This window comes from Trachymyrmex septentrionalis, unplaced genomic scaffold, assembly GCF_001594115.1.
Source record: "Trachymyrmex septentrionalis isolate Tsep2-gDNA-1 unplaced genomic scaffold, Tsep1.0 scaffold74, whole genome shotgun sequence".
In the NCBI taxonomy this organism is placed as follows: Eukaryota; Metazoa; Arthropoda; class Insecta; order Hymenoptera; family Formicidae; genus Trachymyrmex; species Trachymyrmex septentrionalis.
This window is the reverse complement of record NW_017305927.1, coordinates 1,446,284-1,455,724: the sequence shown is the minus strand read 5'-3', so window position 1 is coordinate 1,455,724 and position 9,441 is coordinate 1,446,284. Positions and strand designations below refer to the sequence as shown.

The 9,441-nt window shown below is 33.3% G+C and overlaps 3 protein-coding genes across 4 annotated transcripts in view; 1 reads left to right on the top strand and 2 right to left on the bottom strand.

Annotated features, from left to right (window-relative positions):
- LOC108754039 (pancreatic lipase-related protein 2) overlaps positions 1-8,735 on the top strand; it is an 11,352-nt gene extending 2,617 nt beyond the window's left edge. The window contains exons 2-6 of the mRNA XM_018496070.1: positions 4,023-4,122; positions 4,450-4,598; positions 5,631-5,866; positions 6,062-6,305; positions 7,870-8,735. Coding sequence (XP_018351572.1) covers positions 4,023-4,122; positions 4,450-4,598; positions 5,631-5,866; positions 6,062-6,305; positions 7,870-8,108 — 968 coding nt within the window. The 3' untranslated portion in view covers positions 8,109-8,735. The remainder of the gene's footprint in view (positions 1-4,022; positions 4,123-4,449; positions 4,599-5,630; positions 5,867-6,061; positions 6,306-7,869) is intronic.
- LOC108754038 (eukaryotic translation initiation factor 4 gamma) overlaps positions 1-9,441 on the bottom strand; it is a 44,784-nt gene that overhangs the window by 11,414 nt on the left and 23,929 nt on the right. The window lies entirely within an intron of this gene.
- On the bottom strand, positions 605-1,066 carry LOC108754040. The gene is made up of 2 exons (XM_018496071.1): positions 889-1,066; positions 605-810 (listed from the first exon to the last, which is right to left on the bottom strand). Exons 1-2 carry the CDS (start codon positions 1,064-1,066, stop codon positions 605-607), a joined length of 384 nt encoding a protein of 127 aa, XP_018351573.1.

Below are 9,441 nucleotides of genomic sequence, written 5' to 3'. Positions count from 1 at the left end.
ATTAATCCTCTGTGTAAACGAAAATCATTTACATCCAGACAATTTTTTAAATTAAGGCCATCATACGTATATAAATTTTAGTTGTAATCGCCATAAGAATATCGCCTAATTACAATCGTTTTAAAACGTGAAAGATTGCAATTTTGATTTGGGGGTTGGTCGATTTACTTGTAATTCTATGACAAAAATTTTTGTACACGTATAATGGCCTTTATAAATATTTTGAAAATAAGTCGGGTGTGCCGTTCTCCTACAAAAACTTGCGGGATGTAATGCCATATTGCTACAGACTAATTTAAACTATGTCTAGGGGCGGTAAATTTAGGGAGGGGGGAGGCAGAATTTTGTTTTAAAGAAGTTCTAAAATATAACCATCATTTTTTGCTAGACGCGAATGATTAAGAAAATTGTCCAACGATCACTAGGTTCGAATTTCACAATCTTCGGTCGGTATTCACAGTCCATTCTTATTTCAAGACCATCTTAAATTATCTTACAATCTTAATCATTAAGAAAATACCGGATGATAACAAGCCACGTATATACTTAAAATGTATACACGGATACTAAAAAAATGCATACACGGTGAAGGTTAATAAACTCTTTATCTATCTTTCTCTACGATTGCCACGTTAAAAGATATTGTAGTCTTTGTTTCGGCGATACCGCAAACATTCCCACTGTTCGAAGAATAGCGCCGCGTGAAATGCATTCTCGATGCAGCGTCATCAAACCGGTGCAAATCGCGAAGGCGCATAGTTGTTGCTTGGTAATGTTGATTATGTCGATAATAAAAAGTCTGACGTTTTGCTGTAACGGTTGTGCATAAGACGATGACCGACATTGCAAAAGTCCAATCTCTATATTATCCCCGTTCACTCTTCTCACCTGCTAACGGTTTGTTGGAAAAGATAACGTTTCTCCGATCGTAAAAGTTTCTTTCACGAACAGATCCTGCGGTAGCGTCAATCCTCGCGTTGATATAATCATTGGTCACGATTGTTTTCTGTGGTGGAATGTTTTGAGCACGAGCAGCCAGGCGTAAAAATGCATCGTGAATTATCATGGCGAAAGTGTAAACGGTGACCTATTTCTCGAGGGGCTACTTGAAAATGTGTTTAATTATCCCGTTACGCAATCGGGAAACAAATCCCCGCGCTCTAGGTCGTAAATTATATTTAGAGGCTTTCACTAATCGTAAAAATCGTTTGCTCTGTCTCGATCATTCAAGTGTGTCACGTACAGTTTTGCAACTAGTAAATATCATGAGTTAAAATTTTGATCTCAAACATTTGCTGTACCCCGTCGAGAATAATAATATTTATTTATTTATTTAATTTTTTGTTTGATAATGTGAATACTTAAAAAATATTTTTTCATAAATTGATTAAAACTGTTATTCGATATAAATTTTCGTAAAAATTCATCATTTATTTTCAATGCTCTAGCGCTCGCTGGATATAAAGGGTTGCAAAATGCAAGCGGACAAGCAAACTCGACAGCCACTTAACGTTTTCCATGCAAGCTTAATTACGTCGGAACACGACATCACGTGCGTTGCCTAAGTAGAAAAAAAAAACAGCAAATTATTCTTATGTTTTCCTTGGCGTTGTGTTGATACATGCTACCAAACAACGAGATATATTGAATTGGAACAAAAGTTCGTAGCATTATTTTATTTGCATTACGTTTATATGTTTTTAAAAAAATTTGACAATTTGTTAGAGTAAAATTTAGTTTTAAAAATATATTTCTTGAATTGCGGACAATGATTCTTAACGGAGTTATGAGAAATCGAAAGCAAGACGTTTCTTTTATTTAACTCGTAATAACTCAGTAACAAAAGATCTTCAGAACATTAAAAAAAAAAACAATTTTGTAGCGAAACCTTTAACTATTAAACCTTTAACTATTGTGTTAAAAAGTCAAAAATTTTCTCAAATTTTTTTTTGGGGGGGGGTACGTGACAAGCCCACAAAGTGAGAAGAAAATTGCCCATTTTATTCAGCTCGTACTTTCTACATGAAAAAATTATCACTTACAGAAACTCAAAAGATAATAATCGTGAAAGAAAAGAGCTTAAGCTTTAAAACCCTTTTCTAACTTAAATTTGGTTCATTTTTAATGAAGTTAGAGCCGTTTAAATTTTTTGTAGCGCATTCATTAACGAACTTAAATTACAATCGATACAAGATATATTTTGGTGTGTTTATTCTTGAGTTTATACTTCAGGTGGAAGTTATGACATTCATTGTTCGATGATTAATTCGTTTGAATACAATAGCTCAATCAGAATTTAATCAAAAACGTAGATTCTACATGGAAAGAATGATTTTGTGAATGATTTAAAATTTTACTGAATACAGAAAATAATTTTGTTAAACCATCAAAATAATTATGTTGGAAAATAAGAAATAATGAGCAATGCTCCAAAAAATTTGTATATTCTATTAATGAGTTTCCAAAATAATAATATTTTGATGCTTGAACAAAATTATTTTCAGATCTGTACCTAACAAAATTTTAAGTCTTTCAACATTGTTCTTTTTGTGTAGATTATTAAAATGTTAATCGATTGAAGGAGACGATAATTCCCCTTGAAAAAGAAGCATATCTTAATTTAGAGCTGACGTGGATCTGTGGCCCGGTCTCACCTCCGATTAAGCTAATCGGTCGATTAAATTTCAGTATTGCCAACTGCAAGACTACAAACATAACCTAATTTTCTGGGAGCTGAAGAATGATGTGATAATAACAGCATAAGTTCTTAATAATGGCAAATTTCTCAATCGCGAAAAAGCCGAGACTAACATATGAGTACTCGATATCTCGCCAGAAAAAAATTTTTTTAAATCTTGCAGTTGGCAATATTTAATCCGCCAATTAAGTTATCGAAGTTGATAAGACCGGCCTTATTAGACTTACTCAATCATAAATTTCTTTGTCAAGAATGTCAAACAATTCAATTTTCTTTAAGCTATATTTGCAACTTTATTTATATTATTTTTGTTAAAAGTATAATTTTTATTAAAATATACTTACTAGTGATTAGTCTATTCATTTTTTATGTTATTTTGATTAACAAATGATGGTTGGATAACGCGGTAGCTGATACCAGGTCAAGTCATCTCTCTCAAATGTTTTTTTTTTACAGCAAAGGACCTAAATAATTTAGGCCAAATTATAGGTTGCGATCTAAAATTCACAATGTAAATAGCCATTGTAGTAACCATTGTATATGCCAACTTTGCATACATTGGCTAAATATTGAGCTACGTTCAATATAAATAATTATATATGGTATTGTTACTGATGTTGTGAATAAAGACGCCTTCTATAATACATATATATGCTAATGTTGGCGTTGGCAAACGTTGAAAGTGCTTTTATACATCCACGACATCAGTAACTATTAATTATTATTTTGGCGTCAACTCCAGAAGATTAAATAAATTGAACACGAAGAAAGTTAACACAGCTAGGAAACACAGCTAGAAACGTATTTACCTTTTAGATAAATATAAGTGCTTTGGCGTGTCCGCGAAACCGAGCAATGTTCCTGGCTGTGTTCCGCGTGGAAACATTTTGCACGACGAGGGGAACTAAAGGGATTCTTCGATGGAGTGGGTATCGCGCGCCGACAATCTCCGTCGGTCATACGACACGCGACATAACGTGACCATCGCCAGGTTCAATGACGACGACCGCGGCGATTGGTCGAGGGCGACCGTCGTTGTCGTTAGCTTTATGCACAATTTAATACGAAAGAAACGCGTAGAGGGTTGAGCCAACAGAGCCTTTCGAAATACATTATGTGCTGACGGTATTTGTCAAATGAATTTTTTAACCTGACTGAATCAATTGAAAAATAAAAGTACCATAAACTGAATATTAATATTTGCTATTTGTGATTCTTCAATTGAAGTCTCATACATATATCATGCCTTATTCGATCGCGAGATTGAAATTGATTAGTTCATCAGATTTCCGTTAAAGGTATTATCTCTTCACTTTTGTTACAGGGGACACTATATTGCATCTGACTCTGCTTCCGACCGGTACGTGCTTCTATTGCTGCCCCATCCAATTGAATCGGGACGTCCAATTTCTATTGTATACCAGGTACATGTGGATGAATCAGAATTACTGTCACGCAATAATGTACCTATTCCACAAACGCTTTAATTGTAATTTAATATCGTTACCTATCGTTACATTAAGACCAAGGATATTAAACGGAAATTAATAATAATTAAACAGAAATTTTGTTAATCTATTAGTTCTTTAGAAAGATGTAAGCTAGATCGTTAATTAATCATTAACTAGAATTTGAAGATTAGTTTTCCGATAGGCTGCAAAACAACGAGTCCATCATCGATTGTATTAAATTCCACAAATTTTGCTCATCATAGCGACATTTTTCTTGCGTTTTGCATTAATCTACGACAGGCGGAATCCAACGTATCCGAATGTATTGGATTTTAATGATGTCACAACGCTGCGAAAGAGTAACTTCAACGATAAACACCCGACTATTATTTACATTCACGGATACAGCGACAGTAGTTCAGGAAAAGGTCCCACTAGTATACGAAATGGTACGTACCATATAAATATCCAAAACCGATAAGCAGCATGTCGCATACAAAGTTATTGTTCACGAAAAAGGCTTTGACGTAAATGCATAAGGGAAATAGCGTTCTGCCAAACTCGACAGCGCTTCACTCACGGAAAAAGTTTTAAGAATATCTGAAAAATTTGTGAAATAAATTTGAGTTTGTTTCACGAAACTCCGATGATCATGATAAATGTATGTGGCCATTTCCAGCTTCTTGGTAGGCGCGTGATGTTACAGCGACGTATCGCTCTGAATGCGAAAATAGTTTCTTAAAAGTCATCGCCATGCCTTCGTTTTTCTTTCCGCTCGTAAAGTTCATGGTGAGCGAATAGGCTAAATCCATTAGTAACTACATGATCTACAGATCCTTGTTAAACCTCACGAGACTGTCAGAATGACGAATAGTGGACACCATAACTTACCACAATAAATTGTGAAGTTTTCCACTCTTCAGCGCACAAATTGATCCAATTCAACTTTTACTGACCCCAAAGGAGTTGCCTTTGTTCATTTCTTGTTAAAACAAAAAAAATCTACTTCCTGTTTATTTGATTGCTTCTAAATTTCTCCAAACCCCGTTTAAGTTATCAAGAGAATGATGATTTTTTTTTTCTTTTTGAACGTATTTTTTATGTGTAAAAAGGCTGTAGTACTTTAAAGTTATTATTTTTCTATAATTTAATAATTTATATTAAAAATTTGATATATAGTTTTATAATATAAAAATTATCTTTTGTTTTAGCTTTGAAAAACAGCCGTTTTGTTTATTTGCTTAAAAAAGAGGAATTTTATTTTCTACTTGTTTGGTTTCTTTGTGTAATTTTTACAAACATGGTTTACATTATCGAGTGAAGCGATTGAACGATGCCTTTTTTATACTTTTTTTTTTATGTACGAAGACTTTGGTATTTCAGAGTTTTTGTTTCTACAGTTTATTAATTTATAACGGTTTAATGTATAGCTTTACAATTCAAACATTTATTTTATGAATCTAATTTACTTTTTGTTTCAGCTTATCTGCGTCGTGGGCACTATAACGTGATATTGATAAACTGGCCTAAACTAGCAGTCTTACCATGGTACATAACAGCAGTGAGAAATGCCAAAGTTGTTGGACCTTACTTAGCGCACATGATAAGTTGGCTCGACGCACAGAAAGCTGTACCTTTATCCAAAATTCATGTGATCGGCTTCAGTTTGGGCGCGGAAGTTGCTGGCTTTATGGGAAAAGCTTTGGCACCTCGAAAGGTTAGATACTGTAGAATCCGCTAATAACGATCATCACAGTTACACCGCATTGCACCGTTTGCTCGACTAATCGAAGGCCGCATTATCGGAACTGCATTAGTGCCAGGAGTTTCAATCGAGATGCGATATCGACGAGACCGACAGACTATATGTTAAGTGTATGTGTGTGTGTGTATTTGAGAAACGCGCTTTTAGATAGGTAGAATTACTGGACTGGACCCGGCTTATCCATTGTACATGAATACCGGTGAGGACGGTCACTTGACATGGGCCGACGCTGCCTTCGTTGATGTCATTCATACTGACGGCGGCAATTTTGGATTTCCAAATCCACTTGGTCACGTCGATTTTTACCCGAACGGTGGCGTGAGACGACAGCCCGGCTGTGATTTGAAGAGCATCGTTCGCATGGGCTTCAGGAAATTCATAAATCAATACAGTGAGTAACTCGTTACGTGTCGAGCCGCGCTCTCTTTCACTATTGTCGAGATCTTTCTTTCTCGAAATACCTCTTTTAACCTTCCAGAGCTGACGGTATTGAATCCACTCAATTCTATATTCTTTATGTTACATCAACAAACTTGAATTATTGTTATTAAGTTGATGCAAATAAAATGACATTTTTCTGTATTACTAATAAGAGCAGCTTATTAGTAATACGTAACTTCATTAAAAAATGAACAAAATTTAAATTTAAAAAAGAATTTTAAGGCTTGAAAATTTTATTTTCAAAAATTTACTATATTTTTTTAGTTTATATAAATTTGATAATTTCTACGTATAAAAAACTATCAACTGAAAAAATTTTCTTCTAACTTTGTAAGTCTATCACATGCCCAAACAAAATTGACAAAATTTTTTGTTATCTATCGTGGAAGCTTGAAGTTTTCTCTACAAAATCGGTTTTTAATAAGGTTCCTACGATTTTTTTGTTGCTGAATTATTCGCGGATTAAGTAAAAAAAAGAATTCTGATTTTGATTGCTCATAACTCCGTTAAAAAACATTATATCGCAATAAAAAATATATAGATTTTGAAAGCTGAAATTTTGCTCTATCAAATAGTATAATTGCTAATTTTTTAAAAATGTTGTAGAATATATTGGAAAATTATCATATATTATAATAAACCGAATATTACAATAAACCACATATTATAGAAAACTGTTATTTTATTTGCCTCAACCTAATATTAAAATAAACTTAGTAATTCATTCTTTTTTTAATAAGAGTTTCCTCGTTATATAAGATTTCCTTGAAATTAATTGGTGCCTTTTAATTGACATATATTAAATCATAGATAGTACATAAATATACTATAGAAATGTTTTACAAATATTTACTTAGAATACTCATATATTCAATAAATACTGAAAATATTGTCAAACATTAATGATATATTCACAATATTTGAATGACACAATTATAAATGTTCTACGAACATGCATAGAATATTTTATACAATATTCTATGTATTTTTACATACGTCTGGATCTGATCTTATCCATATTGTAAAATTGGTACACTATGTACGCGCAATATACTAACTCTACGAATATTCTGAGAAACATTCTATAAATGTTCTTTTTATTACGGATATGAATTTCTCAATAGAATATTCTATATATTAAGTCGGGAATAAAAATTCGTAGCGCTACAAATTACAAAATTCAAGCAACTGTAACTTCGGTCAAAATAAACGAAATTTAAATTTATAAAAGGGTTTTTTAAAATAAATAAACATGATATAAATAAAGTAACATTACGAAATTCTATTCAATTCTAATATTCATAAAACATTCGTTTGAAATATTCCTAAATTAGGAATTTGCATTTTATAAAAATATTCGTAGAATATTTAGTGCTATCTAAGATGGGTCTCACAAATTCCGTTAATAACTGCAATGTTACAAATTTTGGAGTCAACATTAGAGAGTTAATATCGCGTTTTGAAGCAACTCCGTCACAAGTTTCGCTAAAAGTAAATCATTGTTTTCTGTTTAGTTACCTGTGGACACAATCGGGCGTGGCGTTATTACGCGGAATCAGTGGAGAACCCTTATGGATTTCCCGCAAGTCGATGCTCAAAATGGCGACCTGGGATCTTGGCAAATTGCGTGTGGAAACCTGAGGCTTATATGGGTTACGCAGCTGATACCAAGTATCGGGGCAAATTTTATTTAAGCACGAACGCACGGTCGCCGTACGCCATGAATTTGACAAGTCACAAACTTAGCAAATGAACGTTATCATACGTTAATCTTAATTTGGATGAACCAGATTAAGAGGCGAACGATTTTCGATCGCTTCTGCCAGGATAATTATCTTGGGTAAAGCTCGACAGTGGGAAAATATAAAAAATATTTTTTTGTAATTCTTATATGTTTGCGGAAAAGCTTCTGTATTCTTGTTTCTTCAGTATTCTCTATAAACGATTCATGGCCTCAATCAGTGTTACTTTTTCTTTGGAGAATTACTAAAGTGACAATGGAAGTTTTTTTTCCCTCAAAATAACAAACAAATAAATAGAGTTCGCGATGGAACATGGTTTGATGCAGTAACAATATCGAAAAGTTCGAACTAAATTGTGATAAGTTAAAGAGAAAATAACTAACTTGTGCCGACTATTTTAATGTCAAGCGCTGTGATCTCGTGCCAGATAGCAGCACGTTGTTTACAACGTTTATCGTTCTAACTTCTAACTCTAGCTTTAATTGTCAATGCTCTACGAGTAGACGTCACATAACTATATAGTTATACACATCTATAACAGATGAAATACGTGACCGAATTTTGCAATAGCGGAACGTGACTTGCTGAATATACGAATACTCACTTTTATGACAAACGACATGTGGAAAAAACGAATTCAAATTTTTGTAGGTACATATTTGACTTGTATTTATATTATTAATATACGTTGTCTCTTTTATGAGCGTGAAGAGTTATATGTAAGCGTACGCAATACTAATCGCTCAAATAAATGGATATTGATTAACTGTAATTAAATTTAATATCTATATCTTTTTTTATAACGAGCTTTTATGTAGCATGAAAAAGTAAGAGAAAGCTAAAATAGAATATCGGAATAAAAACGCTAATAATCGAGGAAGCAACTTGCAATTTTCGTGTTATTTCCTCTACATCCTGCCTCGAGATATGTAAATTTCAAGGCCGAAGAATTTTATTATTTTCCATCTTGGATAATCGATGAGGAAACCTCTGGAACCATATGCCCTTCGAACAAGAGGAAGCACGTGCTCATATTAAAAATTACAAATGACAGCTTGAGGGAATATCAATGAAGAACCAGGCGCATGTAGGAAAAAGTTGGAAATATTTAAAGGAACCCCGAACGAATCGCTTTGTGATTGCTCTTATTCTGCACCATTCTAGAATTATGAAACGCAGTGATTCTCTACGACTATCTTCGTGTGTTTTCAAAGATTGTTTATGACTAAATTAATATACTGTGAGTTTGTCTCCGTTAATAATGTTTAAGAATTTTATTTCTTATAGATGTCCATAGTTCGTCTTCTTAAGAAAGTATGGTTCCGCGAAACTCGTTCAACTTCA

Coding starts and splice junctions, on each gene's coding strand:
- LOC108754040 (XM_018496071.1), bottom strand. CDS start 1,066: ATGATAATTCACGATGCATTTTTACGCCTGGCTGCTCGTGCTCAAAAC. Junction 811..888: donor TTCCAACAAACCGTTAGCAG/GTGAGAAGAGTG, acceptor CAACCGTTACAG/CAAAACGTCAGACTTTTTAT.